The 18,641-nt window shown below is 43.6% G+C and overlaps 1 protein-coding gene across 1 annotated transcript in view; it reads right to left on the bottom strand.

Moving 5' to 3' along the window:
* Window positions 1–380: 380 nt before the first annotated feature.
* Window positions 381–18,641, bottom strand: part of LOC146863701 (vomeronasal type-2 receptor 26-like) — a 322,573-nt gene continuing 304,312 nt past the window's right edge. Inside the window, exons 5-7 of the mRNA XM_085640670.1 lie at window positions 10,072–10,299; window positions 4,764–4,887; window positions 381–1,602 (exon numbers count right to left, since the gene is read on the bottom strand). Coding sequence (XP_085496796.1) covers window positions 698–1,602; window positions 4,764–4,887; window positions 10,072–10,299 — 1,257 coding nt within the window. The 3' untranslated portion in view covers window positions 381–697. The remainder of the gene's footprint in view (window positions 1,603–4,763; window positions 4,888–10,071; window positions 10,300–18,641) is intronic.

Raw genomic sequence — 18,641 nt, forward strand, 5'->3', positions numbered from 1 at the left:
AATTTTTTAACACTTAGCAGTTCTCAAAAAACAAAGCAACAATGCAAGTCAAGCTTTTTGTAGCCCAAGAGGTATCAGAGATCCATCTTTCTTTGATCATTTCATAACCTGCATTCGTCCCACCTCCTCACCCTTCCAAGGAAGGGAATATATTGTCTGTATTCTTTCTTAGATGAACCCAGAGTCACCAGACTCTAAATTTGGTATCAATGGCAATGTATTTCAATTGATGAGCCTTATCAGGAGAAAGCACAGTCACATCCATCTAAAGACACGTTACTAAAGTCAAGTACCTTAAAGATTTTTTTTGCAATGTTTATTTTTTTTCATGAGACCACAAACATCTTTGACCTAGACTCCTGCCATTCACAACCGTGTGACTCTGCATCAGTACCATGTGATGGCTGTAAAACATTTCAAGTGATGACCCTTTAACAACAGTTGTTCTCTCAGAGTCCCACACAACCACTAACACACCCACGGGGCTAATCAGGTCAAATTGGATGAACCATTTCAGAAAACAGAGACTACAATTCATTCTGAGTATAAACTCATACATTGTTGTAATTAGTCTTTTAAAGAACTACCAACACACATTTGAAAAGATGAGATGTGTGTGATAAAAATCAAATATGCTATTTCCTCCAAAAAACATAACCTGCAGTTTTAAAAAGTCACACTAAAGCAATATTTATGGCTATAAATTGTTCTTATCTACCAGATTGTCTCTTGTGTTTAAATTGGGTCTGAGCAGAACAATGTAACACTTGGGAAAGAATATACAGCCAAGCAGTCCAGCGCTGGAAGCCAAGATAGCAAAGATCTCTACAGCTACCATGTACCTGCCTTTAGTACTGAGGTAGGCTGGGAGGAAGGAAACCCAGACACTGCAGAACACCAGCATGCTGAATGTGATGAGCTTGGCTTCGTTGAATCTATCAGGCAGGTCACGGGCTAGGAAGGCCACCATAAAGCTAATAAAGGCCAACATGCCCATGTATCCAATCACACTGTAGAAGGCAGTTGTAGAACCCTGGGCACATAGCAGGATCATCTTGCCAGTTTCAGATTGTGTGTCAGTGGCTGGATAAGGTGGTAAGGTGAGCAGCCAGGTGGCACAAATTACTACTTCGCCCATCGTGCACAAGAGGACCATAGAGGCAGATATCCGGGTACCCAGCCATCTTCTTAAGCTGCTTCCTGGCTTTGTGGCATTAAAGGCAATGATAACAGTGATGGTTTTTGATAATACACAAGATACAGCAAGAGTAAATATAATCCCAAAGGCACCTTGTTGGATCAGACAGGTCCATGAGGTAGGGCGTCCGATGAATAGGAGGGAGCAGAGAAAGGCCAACATTAAAGAGACAAGAAGGGTGTAGCTGAGATCTCGGTTATTAGCTTTGACTATTGGTGTGTCCCGGTATCTGAGAAAGATTCCCAACACTCCAGCTGTGACTATGGAGCCACAAATAGATATGGAGACTAAACTCACACCAAGGCTATCAGTGTATGAAAGATAAACCACTTCCTTCTGTATGCAGCCATCCTTCCTCTTATTGGGCCACTGGTCATCAGAGCATTTCAGGCAGTTTTCCATGTCTAAAAGCAAAAGCATACGTCTCATTTGTAATGGAAATGGTATCATAACATTATGCCACTGTCTGCTCTACAATAATGGTTTGTTATTAAAGGATAAAGTAATACATAAAGGTAAAGAATTGCAATATCTTCAGGAACTCCCAGGTGAAGAAAATTCCCTGGGTGACCATATGATGTTCACATAATATAAACTTAACTTTACAAGTGTTAATGTAATAAATAAAAATTAAATGTGTGACTGAGGCTGCATGGAAGCATGAGCTGCATTAAGCAAAATCTGCACAACCTCCGACACAAGTATCAATTTGAGTTTGCATAAAACCTGTACAAAAACATCCATTATTTTGGGTCAGGTTCACAAAAGGATTTTGCTAACTTAGTTGGTCAAAATACTGTTTGTGATTTATAAGTACAATTATAGGATATACATTTGTTATGTGTAAATACAAAATTGACAGGGTAGATTTATATTTGCTATTCATACACTCATTAACAAGGCAGTCAAAGCACAACCTGTGGGGTTGTAAGTCTGCAAAATTATGTGGGTGTTTGATAATATTTTTTCAGGCTATTTATTACCATTGAAATGCATGTAAGATACTACTACTAAACTCTGGAATAATTGCCAATTCAGAGCAGGAATGGAGAGGGTCCTCCCTATTTTTCAAGTGAATGCCTCTACGCAAAGCTTATATTCCCTATTGAAAAATAATATGCAAATATCAAATATTCAAAGTAAAAACTTTAATAGTAGAATTCACAATCTCAGCTTATTTACTCATATAGCTTTTCCATCTGGGGCACACTTTTTTGTTTGCGCCATGGAGCACTTTCAAACAGGGGCCCATTGTGCAAACAGGAAAAATGAATCTTATTATGAATGTGCTGCCCTCAAGGCAGCTGCAACCTCCAGTTGCCCTGGGGCCAGTACTATAAAGTGATTAATGGGATGGCTGTTTAAATGCCACTCAGTGTTTCACTGTGCAGGCTGCACCTGCCCACATTTTTCATAGGGGAGAGATATCCCCTTGCATTGCAGGTGGATGCACAGCGTAGCTGCAAGCACCTGCAATGAGATGTCTGGGGTGTCCATGGCTTACGCTTTCAGTGTGCCACCTTTTTGTGGCACACTTTCAGTGTGCCTCTTAAAGGCGCATTTGCCTCTGAGCCAACATTTATATTATGACGGGGGCATTGAGGTAAAGCAATTCCATCATTTAGTTGTGGTCAAGCCCCCATGCAAATAAAGCAATGCCCTCTTGAAACACCACTGGTGCTGCATGTGCACCAGCACTATCATTATTACAGAGGGGGCAAAACAGTTTCTGCAGCCCCTTCTACAATAACAAAGTGGTCTGGTGGTGCACAAAGCAGGAACACATTCCTGTTGTGCCTTCAGGGCATTTTGTGTAATACGGCCCACTGGTGTCTGTTCAGCATGAGTAAATTCCATTCTGAAAGTTACTCCTGAGAATCTAAGACTAGAATAATGGAGTAGAATTTTTGAAGCCCTTCTTTGAGAATGAGGCCCTTTTAGTTCCGGTAACTTATACACTCTGTCAGTTTGTGGAAACTATCCTTTGTCCTCAGCCCTACTAATTTTTTCTACAGTCAAAATCCATGTTTTTATTATTAGTTCATCATCCATAAAATAGAATCTGATGACAAATAAGGACCTGGACCTGGGATTATATATATACGTTTGGAAACACAGAAGTATGAACATTGTGTCAGAGTTCAAAAGATATCTAAAAGAGGTGACCAGATCCACAACCTGCCTGCCAATGCACACCTCATCAGTGTGTGGAGGCTGCAGTTGCCAATTGTTTACTTTTCACCTTAATGCTTTCCATGCCACCTTGTGACCTGCTCGTGATACACACATCACAAACACACTCACACACTCTCTCACTCTCTCAGGGGTGGCATAATACATGCTTCAGCCCCTGGTAGGCCTCTGGGGTACCTAAGCCCTGGGTACATAGTATCATATACTATGGACTTATAAGGGCACCTCAGAATCCAATCTGGTATGTCCCTAAAGTACATGGAATCAATTTAGAGAGGAAGCAGCTAGACTGGGGCCCTGAATAGCAGTGTCCCAGCCAGATTGAAGTCGAAAAACAGTGTTACAGCAGCAAAAAGTGGGGGTAACCATGTGAAGCAGATCCTACTCTCCTACACCCCCACCCCCTTCCCCCTTCCCCCAAATTAATGTACTACCATTCTCCTCCCCCAGTCATGAGCAAGGAAGGTGTCAACCACCAACAAAATGAACCTCTTTTTCCCCAAAGTAGCACCTCTCCGGCAGGAGAGCTGAGTAAGGAGATGACTCTTGTGTCTCTAAACATATGTTAGCTGACTAGTGCAGGGGTACATTGCCTGCATAAGTGCCACAATATATTTCTAAATAGGCTGCACTTTTATGCAGCCGGTGTGTCACTTTTGTGGTGCTCCGGAGGTGCAGTGAGCCGGTCCCTATTTATGAGGCCATGCAAAGCCACTCTGCCTGTCTTTTCGTGGCCTTGATTATATGGGGTAAGGAAATGTCTTACTCATTGTGGAAGGGGGGTTCCATGAGTGTTGTTGTGGGTGTTCCAATGCAACACCCTTGCTTTTTGACACTGTCCTTTGTGTGGGTATTGGGCTTCAAATGATCTTGCATGCAACACAGGCACCATTGCACCATGGTACAAGAGTACCTGCCATGGTGCTAGGGAGCCAAAATAACACCAGCACAAGGAAAAGGCAGGGATGCACCATAATCTTTTAAATGTGGTGCATTCCTGCCCTTTCTCAGTCAAGGAGCGCAGCAAAGTGACTTGCTGTGCTTAGTGATTTTCTCATAAATATGCACCCTAGTCTCTGAGCAGGATACATTTTGCGAATATTCAACTCTGTTTTTGTGTCCAATAAAGTCAGGAGTCCCTCTGTTGTCAATGTAGGACAAAACAAGCTATAATATTCTACTGTGAACAAAGCAGTTCCAGAAGCTTTATTCATTATTCTCTAGCACAGAAGGTTAACAAAAACACTCGATCAGCTGATAACATGAATATTTGTTGAAGAGGCACACCTTTTGAAACATTCCCTCCTGTATTTAATGCGCTTGTTCTTGCTAATGCCGTACAAACGCTATCAGTTATAAAGTCTTCACTCACCAGAGGAGTTTGAAAACTCTCCCTCTGCACATGGCACACAGACAAAGCAGCAGGAGGATTTTTCTTTTATGGGAGCCTTCCGGTATCCAGGTGAGCAGCTCTCACTACAGACAGAGGAGGGGGTCTGTGAAGAAAAAGGGTTATATGGAATGAGAAACCAGGACTGTTTGGCAGTGTCCTCCCATTTTTTTACTCCATTTTTGACTAGCTACTGGTGTTTACTGACTCCAATTGTGCCCTGGGCCCTGCTAACCAGGCCTTGCACCTTTACTATGTTAAAACGTATATCTTATTTATGTGTAATAACAACTCGCACCTACCTATTAGTTTCTTTTATATGGTAGGGCATGTAGGTTTAGAGGCCCAGCAGATTTAATGTACTTAAGTGTGCACTGCTGTGTTGCTTGCTATGCCAGCAGATTTTAAATTGAAATTATATGCAAAATCAACTTTGGATTTTGAGATACTTCCAAAGTATTAAACTATCTTATTTTTACACATATGTCAGCCCTAATGTCTACCCCAGGTGCCCCCATGGTATGGTGCCATGTAAAAACAAGCAGGGCATTTTACAAGGTGTTTTATATGCCTAGGTGAGGGAAAACCTACCAATGTAATGTTTCCCCATTGTAGCATTTAAGCTCCAACTAGAAATACTTTTTTAAAGTGTAACTATTGCTGGAGTGACCTAAAATAATATTCTAAAGACTTAAACAATTAGTAATGATCAATCCAACAGCTTGCCAATATTAGATTTAGCACCACTAATACATACAAATAAGTTATAGAACTTTTCTGTCGAGCCAAAACCCAACCTTATAGCAGCTTCTCCTTTGACAGGCTCAGCCAAACTGCTCTGATGAGGTGTGAAGTGGCCTGCACAGAGACAAAGTTCTTCTGGTGGGGGCAGAACTGTAGCAGCATAGCGATGGGCAGGCAGGGAATATAATAGTCAAACTGTTGAGACAAGACACAAATTCACCCCCACTTCCACACCTGCAGCCAGCTGGGAACCCTAGTGATTAGATTACCAGAGGGACTGGAATGGGTGTGTTAGGGAAAAAAAGCCACCCTAGTAGCCTGGCTGAGCCAGATCCTAACCCCAAGAAGAGAATTTCACCAATTTGGATTTTAATGTACAGTGTTTTGTGGCACATGAGAATGCCACACTTTGGAGGACGTTGTCATACTTCTGGTTGGCACCCTGCACCCAATATAGACAGAAGTGCCCCCCTGCTTATCACCCAAAGACACAGAAGAAATATGGGAGAGCTTCCTTGCAACTTAAATCCTTTCCTGAAATTGCAAGAAGAAGAGAGAAAGCTGTACTGGAACCCTGGCCTGCACCAAGAGGATTGCAATTTTAATGACTGCACCTGCTGCACACTTTGAAACTATAGCCCATAAGGAATTTGCCTTGCTTTGAAAAGTGAAGGTGTGTACTCCCTGTAAGCAAAAGGTTAAAAGGGCTTCACCTGCATCATCCCCAGCAAGAAGAAACCAGTGGAGAAGCTTACAGTCAAGCACACATAGGCCGGGGGGGAGGGGCAGAGATACATTTAAATAATGGATTGGGGTAGAATCACATCTATAAAGGAGGCCATCCTAACATCAGTTCATCTATGGCAATTCCTCTATTTCACTTAAAATCAGGTGTCCTCTGACAGAACTGGACAAGTTATTTATTCATGATAAGAGAAACTTCAGGAACCCTCAAGCCTCCATTGGGGTGCCGTACCCATGTCTTCCCATTACTTTGCAGAGGATGAATGCAAGGCTTATCTCCATTAGAAGTGCTTGTGATACAGTGATCAATCATCAGAATGCAAACCGGACAAAATACAAACAACCCGAGACAGTAAATGGGATACATTGCAATTCAGATAAAAGACAAACACTTATCAAATTTGGGGTCTATAAAGAGATCTCTTCTTTGGACTCTATAACAGCACCTGCTGAAGGTTCAGCCGAACGCTGTAACCAAATAGTGGAATTCTTCTCTGAGAAGGTATTGACAATTTACTCCTCTTTCCCTGATGTGGTCCTTGCTGACCAAGACGTGTGGGTCAGGTCATGCCATGCAACTGTAGCTGAGGAGGAGAGGCTTGAGAACTTTTTTACTCCCCCCCCCTGAAATCTTGATTAACATCTGTCGGAGTGTAAAGTCAGGGTCTCACAAAGATCAGGCCTCCCCAAGAAGACTTGAAGGGTGTTTAGAAGTTCTGGAACCCTTCATTAGACATCTCCTGGAGGTCTCATTTAAGACCAGCACAGTCCCTAGCTGTTGGAAGGAGGCAGTTGTACTCCCCCTCCCCAAAAAATCGCACCTAGGCCTTGAACGTCTAAGGTGATGGCACTGCAGTAGGGGGTCCCTCAGGGCTCAATTTTGAGCCCCACCCTTTTTAATCTATATGTGGCTCCCTTAGCCGAGATTGCTGAAGGTTTTGGGATTGGAGTGGTATCATACGCCGATGACACCCAGGATCAACAATCGGCGGCTTCCAACTTGGTGGCATGCCTCCAAGAACTTGCAGCCTGGATGGACTCAAACTGTTTAAAACGTAATCGCAATAAGACTGAGGTACTGGTGGTGGGAAAAGCTCCTTCTGTCTGGTCGTCTGCGTGGTAGCCGCAGAATTTGGGCCCTACTCCTGTTCCATGTGCCCAGGCAAAAAACCTTGGGGTCTGGATGGATGCCCACCTCTCGTTTGATTACCATACCAGACGGGTTGCGGGCACATGTTTCGGAGTTCTAAAGGGACTCAGAAAGACTTTGGACATATTGCCCGCTGCTTTCAGGAAGACCCTGGTTCATGCACTCGTGACCTCCCGTCTTGATTATGGGAATGTCCTCTATTTGGGTGCTACAGAGAGGTGTATACAGAGACTCCAATGCGTGCAGAACGCAGCGGCCCGATTAGTCCTGAAGCGTCCGAGGAGAGCCCCCTCTAAACCGGCTCTTACCTCCTTACACTGGCTCCCAATCCGGGAACGTGTTCGTTTTAAGGCACTATGTGTGTGCCACCGCATTATGCATGGGACCTCTCCAGTCTATTTGCGGAACCTCTCACCCCCTACACTCCCACCCGCCGCCTCAGGTCTGAGGGGCTGGGTTTGGTTAGTATCCCTATGGTTAAGAGAGCCAGGATGGGGGGCCGCTCTTTTCGATTTCTGGCAGCCCAATTCTGGAACAAACTTCCAGTATGCCTTCGATTGGAGCCCTGTGAAGGCATTTTTAGGAAGACACTGAAGACTTTCCTGTTCCCTCAGTACCTGCTCTTGCTGCCTCATCGCAGCGCGGGGACACACTGTCCTTAATGTAACCATGTGCTTTATAAGCTCGTTAATATATATATATATATATATATATAAATGCTATATAAGGTTGAAATAATAATTATAAGCATTCATTACCTAGTTATCACCTTAAGGTCCAAGAATGGATAAAGCTTGTGGACTCCCTAACCTTCAACCGAACCCTGGCCGACTCCGCCAAGTCGCTGGGGATCGTACTGGACCCTAACCTGAACATGAGCTCACACATTAAGGCTACCGCAAGGAGTGCCCACTACAAATTAAAACTACTCAACAAAACCACGCCGTTACTCCCACCTAATGATCTCAGGACCGCAATGTATGCCTTGGTTCTATCCAGACTAGACTATGGGAACGCTACCCTCACAACCCCCTAGCCCCATGAGAACAACTCTAAACGCAGAAGCAAAGATGGTCAATGGAGCTAAAAGGCACGATCATATCTCCCCCTCCTTGAAAGATCTCAAATGGCTCCCTATTGAAACTCGTTGCCAGTTCAAAACTGCATGTCTCACCCACAAAGTCCTTCCACTGGTAAACCAGTCTACCTGGCAGCCAAGCTCACCAAGGCAGGCCAGGCAAGAAACCTGAGGAGCACCAACAACCTACTTCTCATTCCCCAAAGAGGCATACATAGGAAGTGCTGGCTTGCTCCTTTTCTGGCAATGCCTACATAATCTGGAACTCCCTACCAGCAGATCTCAGAACTAAACCCTCCTTCATGACTTTAAAAAAAAACTAAAGGATCTCTATCTCGCTCGACACCTTTAACCTTCGGATCTATACATGGTAGTTACTATCTAGCAGCTCTTGACTTTTGTACCTGCCTTCCAAACGGCTATCCACTTTGTTCTGTCTGTCTGTTCTTTCTTATTACCTGTATACATGTTGTAAAGTGCTCTGATACCCTCGGGTCCTGCCAGTGCTATATAAAGCTCTCTAAATAAGGTCAGAAATGAAAAGGGATTTATAATGTTTGTTTTTATCACATATAATGCAACTTTTAGAATATTGCTTTACAATGTGAGACAGTGTACATAAATGTGAATATTCAAACAGTGTAACAAATATTGCTGCAGCATTCAACATTCTGCGAGAGAACTTGAAAGGGAGTCAGCATCACAGTCTTAGAGATCACTGGGGGTAACATTCCAGTCTATCTTGTGAAACCCAGATACTGCTCTAGGCAGAGATCAGACTTACGCAAATCACACAAGACTGACTCCATCAAGAGCCATCCAGCCCAAACTGCCAGGACTCTTCCAGGAAGCAACACAAGTGGCCCAGATGAGTGTAGGCTTACTTAGGACCCCTTCATTAGGTTTAGCCACAAACATCTGTCTGGGTGAGCATGGGGTCCATTTCTGTCCTGCACCATCTTGTACAAAACAAAGACACTGTCTAGGCTCTATCCAGATAATAGGTGAAAAGTTATGCACTGGAATGCACCCCATGAGGTCGCTAATGACTTGGATCAACTGAAGAATTTCTTCCATCACCTTGGTTGTTATAGCAGCTGCAGTCCAAAATCAAAACATTACAAAATTTGAAATAGAAATTAATTTTGGCTACAATGATTAGAGCTTGAGGAGTGTGGTGAAGGACCATCTGTCAAACAGGTAGTGAATGTACAGGGATAGAATTAATTTTGATTTACAGTTGTGTCAATCAGATGTAATACTGTGTGATATACTTGCTGGGTGCACCAAATGCATTGCAGATAAAATGTAGTATAACTTCTGAAAAAAGGCAGTGCAAAATCTGCCCCAGCAGCATAAAGCCAACATCTGGAAGCTTGTTATTGGGAGTCATCATATAATGTACACATCATATAACCTCTATACCTTTGGGCTAAAATATATTGTAGGTAACATTCAGTTATATTTAAAATTATTTGATGCCTCAAGAAAGTAGACTGTTTGTAACATGGAAACCATTTTACACATGGTATAGCTTGTGCAGGTGTATAGGAAGCATATTCTTTTTAACTGACCTGATTAAATTTGGAGTCCCAGAGGATTGAATTTTTGTTGATGACAAGTTGATGACCAGTGGGAGCGGATGTGTCAAAAGTGCCAACTTGGATTTCTCTGGTGGTTCCATTAGGATAGACAAGCCAGTTTACAATGTCATACTGAGCCGGTGTATCACCTGTGTCATCAAATTCAAAATCAGCTCCAGAAGGTGTCTTAAAATGAATCTTCTGCAGGAATCTGTTCAGCTATTAAAATACGGATTAGATGCAATAAACATGATGCTAACTGTATTACCAGAGCTCATTAACCTTTGCAAAGTGCATTCAATGTTGTTATAAATGTAACAAAAGTAAAAAATTTAAAACAAACCATAAATCATAAATTCTTTACAGTACCTGGTGAATTAGCCATGTAATCTGTTCCTTGAATTTTTGCTCCTGATGGCATTTTTCCATAATAGCCATAAACCATTCAAGGAAAAACATATACCCCTATTAACACCAAAGTGTTTCTAGATAAGATCAATACATCCTTTTTTCTATTCTGGAGGAACTACCCCATCAAAGATTACAGCCACTTTGGAATCATTAATCCGTTACAATGAATGATGAGACTGCTTTGTATCAAGGAAAGCAACCACAAGAAATGAATTAAATGGTGCAATATCAACAATTGCAACCTGTGCAGTTGTGGTGTAGTGAACCACAAATATAATCTACATCAATTGCAATGATGCTGCTGCAAGAAATTGTAATGTATGATAATGATTCTGATACAGACTTTAAAACTAAAGAAACAGTTGGCCCTCCAATTAGTCAACACTATAAACAGCTTCTTGCTAGTTGCTGGTTTGATGACAGGTCCATTTTACAGAATGGCCATACATCTGGATTTGTAATGGAGTAATGTCCATCCTAGTGTGGATTATAATGCTGATTATAATTTTGTTATTGTACATGGGCAGTATGTTCTTGATAAAAAGATGCTGCCACCTGTGGTTTAGGAACTGCAAAAACAACTTCACACAAAGGGAAAAGGGATTATCATGCTGATCAGAACCCTGCATATCTAAAGTGTGATGGTTTTATTTGGGAAATAGCTCCTTATCATAATATGGGTCCAACTGAAATGATTCAATATCCGAGGATTAGATAATCATTCCTCATTCTTTTTAATGTCCATGGTATATTAATGTGGTTACATAGCTTCTGATTTGGATTGATATACTCCATTGGACAATCACTCTCCTTATCTCAATACAGAAAATCATCAGGCGCTATTTTGTTTTCATCATTGTGGACACCGCTACAGTCACTGACCCACTAGGGTAAGGGAAATACATAACTTTCTGCATAGAAAGCACTGTGAGACTTCACTGATTAACAGTCCTCAGAATTTCCCCAAAAAATATTCTTGTATTTTAACAGTTATGACAGACCTGGGCCACCTGCATCTTATTATTACTAGGTGCCAGACAATTTGTAAATTAGCAAATTAGGAGCCCAAATTCAGAACATACATGGTTCAGAGAGAAATTATAAATTGGACAACTTTCATGCAGTTGAAAGAGCTTTGATTCTTTTAAAGATTAACAAACACACTCTAGTGATTTTCAAAGGGACGAAAAACATTAGTAGCAAGGATTTGAATGAAATGGTTTAGAATGGGGCACACAATGTAACATTGTGTAGTTCAGATAACATAGCCTTATGGCCAATAGATATTGATATATGTATATACAGGATTCTGTCTAAATCTGCCAACGCATTAGCGAGAGGACCATACGTCTAAGAATCCTAGGGCCTGATTCACAAAGGTAAACTTGCAGAGGGCTTAGTTGCATAAATAGTTGCTTCCATAGTACCCCAAAATGGGAAGGGACACCACCAATGGTGATCAAATATATAATGAGGGCCAGCAGGCGGTGCAGCACAGCCCCAAAGACTGTGTTTTTTGTTTGAAAAAGTTATACTAAGTCTCCTATGTCCTTAAAATATGATCTTGGAAGAACTTTCCATTGAAAAGGGGACAAACCTAAGAGGATTGTTTTTGTGCAGGAAGGTGTCGCTTTTTGCACCAAAACAAGCCTGCTTGAAACCTAGGCACCCTTACACCATGACACAAGGGTGCTAGCATTTGCACCAGCCAACAAAAAATGTGGCAGTGCAAGGAGAAGGCAGGAATGCACCATATAATGTTAACCATGTCACAAACTTGACCTCTACATTCATGCAGTGCATTGCGGCTAGGTGTCTTGCTGCGTTACGTGAAATATTGATATATATGCGGCTGAGTTCCTGACTCACTTTGCAAATTTATTACACACTATTTTTCATTCCTCAAATAAATACAGACCTAGTCTACTGCTGGATTTGTATTATTAACTGTCTTTAACGCTATATTTGCATTCATTTCTTCCTTCTTCACTTGTTTGTATATCACACATACGTCTTGCACAATTCTAATGCTTTTCATAATGAAGAAATAAAAACTATTATGAAAGCTGACATGAGAGAAGCCGGATCCTGCCTGACTAAATATCAAAGTTGCAAAGCTATGGCAGTCTACTTTTGAGATTTTTTGGACTGGACTTTGTCTCAAGCTCCCCGAGTGAGAACTGTGTTCAGTTGTATGATCTGCTTTGAAATATTCTTCCTGCATATTTGATTTGAGCAACTATCAATAATGTCTAACCTCACTTAGGAATTAATCTTACCCAGCAGATTACATCAGGCATTTTGAACTACAAAACAGCAGCCTGTCATCTTAACTGCTATATTTGACAATGCTCCTTTGCTGTCAATTATTACTACTCCTGTAAGCACAGGATAAGAACTTGTACACCTTCAACTTCACCTTTAACATTGTATTCACATATAGTTTCAGCATCCTAATTCTCTGAGGCACTTATGGCTTCCGCATCATCATCAACATCCGATACATGTATTCTTCCCTTGACATTCACATTTTCTGATCACATCCACTGAGGAAGAATCCTCATTATTTCTTCTGGATTTATGGCCTCTTTTGGTGTTGTAGGGTTGAAAATATCCATTTGTTTTCGTAACAAATAGAACTTACTCAAGACAACCAGAAGTTGATGTTGTTTATCTATATAATCATTTAGTTGGCGCTACTGCTTGTAATCACCTTGTATTATATTTGTTTCTCCAGTTGTTCAGCATGTTAGTTTAGTTAGCTTAAATTGCTAACACAGTTCCACAGGAACATATGTACTTGAAAGGCATTATGGCTTGTAAGAAGCAGGGTTGTTGGTTGTGGGGATGAGGGTGAAGCCCTACTCAAGCAAAAACCACAGTCCTTTTCAGGGGGAAACTCACAAGCAAAACCCAAATGAACCTGTGCTTAAACCTCTGGCAGCTTGGCACAAAACAGTCAGGCTTAACTTAGAGGCAATGTGTAAAGAATGTATGCAGCACTTCAAAAACTAATAAAGTGAAAACATCTAATAAATAATTTAAAATCAAACTGACAAAAATACAATCAGTAGAACTGAAGATATGCAATTTTAGAGACTGAAATTAAAATAGCGGTAAACAACAAAAGCGCCTCCCGAAGTTATCTGGTCGTGTGAGGCTGGGTTAAAGTCCAATACTGGGACAGTCCAGTTGAAAGAATAACCAGTGCAATCCTGTGAAAAGAGATCCTTTTGCTGTGGAAGAGGCCATTAGGAGCAGTAAGAGCTTTACAGATAACCATCAAAGCAGCACGAAGAGCAGGCTGAGCGTTGCAGACAATCACGTCAGTGGTCCCTTGAGTTGTCGATGCTGTACCACGAAGAGCCGCTCTCACATTGCCGGGTATCATTAGTGGGTGCAAGGGGCTGCAAGATCATGGCTAAAAGCTTGTGTTTGAGTCCCCGAGGAGCGTAAAAACTTTGAGGGAAGCTAAAGTGAGGCCACTCCAATGTTTTAGGAACCGAGGGGTACCATTTGGGTGTCCGTAACTCACTTCAGAGGCAAGCAGGGTTCAGGCAAGTCCAGTTAAAGGTCCAGGCAATTGTTCCAGGCAGCAGGTCTGCTGGGCAGTTGCAGGGATCCTCTCAAGCTAGTTATGTCCCCATAGCTAACAACAGGAGGTCAGCTTGGAGTCACTTCAGCATGAGGTCCAGTCTTTCTTCTTACCAAGCAAGGCAGCGGGCAGCAAAACAGCAGAATACCAGGGCAGAAAAGTGGCAGTCATTCTGGCAGCAAAGCATACACAGGTCCAGATGTATTGGGAGTCGGAGGTACAATATTCAAACCTGGTGCCTACTTTGAAGTAGGAGAAGCTTCTATAGGTTTCCGCCACCCACAGTGACTTGCAATTTCCTGCCATCAAGCCCTGGCCCCTGATTTTTAGGGGTCACAATTGAGTAGTGTCATATCCTTTGTAAGAGTGCCCGGCAGGGCCTTTGTTACGTGTTATGTTATGTGCACGCACACCGAACATTTTCATGGTGCTTGGTCATCTAGAAGCAGGTCTGAGCAGCACTTTAGTCATAGGCTTGTTTGAAAAGCCTCTGGTATCTGGAAGAGAATTCCAGGCACCAGGAGCCAGCACCACAAACCTTGTTACCCTCAGCCTTTTTCTTGTGCAATTTGTGGACCTCTAGGAGATTCAGATGTTGTGAGAAGTTGGCCTGGTGTATGCTGGTCACTAGTTAAAGTGGCCACCTTGCACCAGTACAATTCGACTCTTATGGTAGATAGGTTTAAGACAACCTTTTAAAGAAAGCTATCCTAGTGGTAGCTGTGGAGAGCAGCCTTCAGGCTAAGTCTTTAGAGGAATGTAAAGCAGCTTGGTTTACCTTATAATCTCTTGAATCACTAAATGAAAGGACACCACACAGGTATATATCAAATATATATGTATTTATTACTAGACACACTCTACTAATCTCTTAATGAGATTAGAAGTCAGGAACATATGCACAAATCAACGTTTCACAATAAATTAAGCACAAATGTGGCTGGGGCCCTAGGGGCGTACCAGACCATATACTAAAAAAGAGACTTAAGGACAACGACTTGAGAAGGGACAAGGCCTAGGGCCTTCAGAAGCACTGGGGCCTCACTAATCCACCCAAGGCAGGTAAGTAAAGGACCCACGCGAGACGCATGCAGTGTGAGAACACTGCCGCGGATCCCAATTGACTTCAATAGAGCAAGTCGCGGTTGGAATTTTAGAGTTTTAGGATACTTCGGGAGAGTCTACAAGCAAGTCTCATACATGGTAAGTAGTTCAAGAGCCAACACACACAGGAGCACCGTAGTGCTGGAGTTACCTCACCCAGGGAAGCCGGGTGCATAGGTGTCTTTTGGTGTCGGGTCGCGGCGTCGTTTTCAATGGGAGCCAAAGAAGACTTGCTGCTTGTGAAGACAGGAGAAGTGTCCGGTGGAATCCAAGGCTGGATTCAGAAGAAAGAAGACCTGAAAGCAGAAGGGACAGTGTTCAAAGTCACTTGGCAGTGACCCGGGGCAAGGAAGATGGATGCCCACAGTTGTCGGGTGATTTCAAGTGATCATGGGTGTCTTGACTCTTCAGCCACGAGGTCCAGGAGGCATCGACGACAACCAGGAGCTGGATTCAGTGTGTGCCACAAAGTCTGCAGCTTATTGTTGTGTCGGCGACCAGATTGGAGCCAACAAGCCTTGGCAACAGCAAGTCTCATCAAAAGTGTAAAAAGTCAGTGGTGCAGACCAGCACGGTTTGAGGGACTCACCCAGCAAAGGTAAGTCAGGACAGGCCTGGAGCAACCAGAGGAGCCCTTTGGAATTGTAGAAAAGTCTTCTGGGGACCCACAAGCCAGCCGGCAAAGGATCATGAAGATGCCTCAGGAGGATTCACTCACCAGGAGCCCACAGTCACTCAGGACGAGGTAGGCCTCTGATCTTCGGAGGAAATCCTGCTGGAGGCTTTGGCGACACGTGGTCCAATGCACAAGTTTCGTACAACGTCGAGAAGGGGTTGTACTCAAAAATAGTGCCCAGTACCCAGGTATTGCAATTCCCCATCACTCGTGGGATCCACTTGCCTCAGCATCACTGGGGACACACGATAGCCTTGGTGAAGTCAGGAAATCTACATCCAGGGCTGCAGGGACTTCAGACTCCGGCGGTAGCGGGAAATTTTGTGACCGTTGATTCAAAGTTTTGGTGCCTGCCAAGCAGGGGAGTCACTCCTTGACTCCAAGGGAGATTCTTCAGTCTTCCAGAGGTAGTGAAATGTCGAAGGTCCAGGATTCTTCTTCAGAGTGTCATCCAGGGATATCTAGTTTGCAATGGCAAGGGTTCCCTAACTTATACTCGAAGGAAGGGAGGGACTAGCTCCATGAGCCCACCTATAGGAGGGTCAGGGGAGTGCGTGGCTACACCCACTTCCCTTTGTCCAGTTTCACGCCAGAGCAGGGGCAGGTAGCCCTTGAACCGGTTTGAGCTGGCATATGCACAGAGGAGCCTACTGTCCCCATATGAAGGACTTCAAAGCACTCTAGGAGTGCACCCACAAAGCCCCAATACACTAAACCCTGTCTGGGAGGTGGTTACACCTCCCTGTGACAGGATGCCTCTTGTTGGGCCTCCTCCACTGCGAGTTTTGGTCAGCAGTAGGAGGGCAGCCCAGTGTCTGTGACTGGTGGCATCCATTTTGTGATGCCAGGGCTCTTCAGGATTCTACTGTGTTTCCACAGTGGGTACATGTCTATCCCTCTAGAAGGGTGGGATCATACTCCCACACCAGTTACTGGTGTGGGGGTATGATTCCAAAGCGTTTGACACCAAACACGACATGTTTTGATGCAGTCATCCCAGGGTTAGCATTTACCGCGAGATTATAATGCACTTAAGAGTATATGGTTTAACTGCATTCACAAACAGCCACAGAGAATAGACTATGAGAGTTGCAGAGGGGCCCTGCTCAGGCAGAGGCACCCCCCCACATGGAAACCAAGCACCCTGTCCTCAGGATTTATAGGGCCTGCCTTAGGGGTGACTGATAGGTTTATATGTGTGTGTAGGTAGAGATATAGTGAACCTATATCTCAGTGAGGAGTGCTAACACTACCTCACCCAGGCTGCAGTAGCAGGCCTGTGGTGTCAGATTTAGTCTTCTTCCCAGGGGTGGCATAATACATGCTTCTTTCCCTGGTAGGCCTGTGAAGTACCGATGCCCTTGGTACCTAAGGTACCATATACTAGGGGCTCATAAGGTACCACAGTATCCAATCACTAGTGCATCTAATATGCACTCCATGTTGTTTAGAGAGAACAGAGAGGCTAGGGCCCTGATTAGCAGGGTCCCAGCCAGACTATAGCCAGAAACCAGTGTTAACATAAGAAAAAAAGTGGGGGCAACATAATGTGCAGATCCTACTCTCCTACACAACCCTCCCCCCCAAACGCAGGGACACTAAACTAACCTTAACCAGTTGAGTCTTCGTGTCCTAAGTGGAAATACCTTGAGAGTCCATCTGCATCGGCATGTTGGGTCCCAGGTTTATTTTCCACTGTATAGTCCATCCCCTGTAGGAAATGGACCACCTTAAAAGTTTTGGGTTTTCACCTTTCATCTGTTTGAGCCATAGGAGGGGCTTTTAGTCAGTCTGAACTATGAAGTGAGTGCCATACAAGTATGGCCTCAGCTTCTTCAGGGCCCACACCACAGCAAAGGCCTCCCTCTCTATAGCTGACCAACGTTTCTCTCCAGGGGTCAGATTTCTGCTTATAAAAGCTACTAGCTAGTCTTGACCTTCATCATTCAGTTGAGACAGTACAGCTCCCACACCCAGCTCAGAAGCATCTGTTTGGACAATTAACTTTTTGGTGTAGTCTGGACTCTGTAAGATGGGAGCAGTGCACATGGCCTGCTTTAGGTCTACCACAAAGTGGTAGTGCCCACCGGGGGTTGTAAATGCTGTTTTGGCTTTGGCATCATCAGCTAACCTGATCTGCCAGTAGCCAGCTGTTAGGTCAAATGTACTCAGATACTTGGCTGAGGTCAAAGTATCGATCAGTTCATCTGCCCTGGGAATTGGATAGGCATCAGTCCTGGTGACTGCATTGAGGCCTCTGTAGTCTACACAAAACCTCATTTGTTTCTTACCACCCTGGGTATGAGGTTTTGGTACAAGGACTACTGGGCTAGCCCATGGGCTATCTGAAGGCTCAATCACACCTATTTCCAACATTTTCTGGACTTCAGTCCTGATACAGTCCCTGACATGGTCAGGTTGCCTGTAGATTTTACTCTTGACAGGCAGACTGGTGCACCCTCATGGGTGCACCAGGAAGTCTGACTAGGGGTCAGTCTAAACATATGTCTGTACTGCTGCAGAACTTGTCTGCATTCAGTTTGCTGATGGTCAGTGAGGCTGCTTGCCAAAGCAGCACCACCTACTTACCCATCATCAGGGTTCTGTGAGAGCAGGTCAGAAGAGGGTCACTCTCCTCCTCCTGTTCCTCATCAGTTGCCATGAGCAAGCCCATGTCAGCCCTGTCAACATATGGTTTCAATCTGTTGACATGGAGCACCCTTAAGGGGCTCCTGGGAGTTCCAAGATTCACCAGATAGGTGACTTCTCCCTTTT

Source organism: Triturus cristatus, chromosome 2_1 (assembly GCF_964204655.1).
Source record: "Triturus cristatus chromosome 2_1, aTriCri1.1, whole genome shotgun sequence".
Taxonomy (NCBI): Eukaryota; Metazoa; Chordata; class Amphibia; order Caudata; family Salamandridae; genus Triturus; species Triturus cristatus.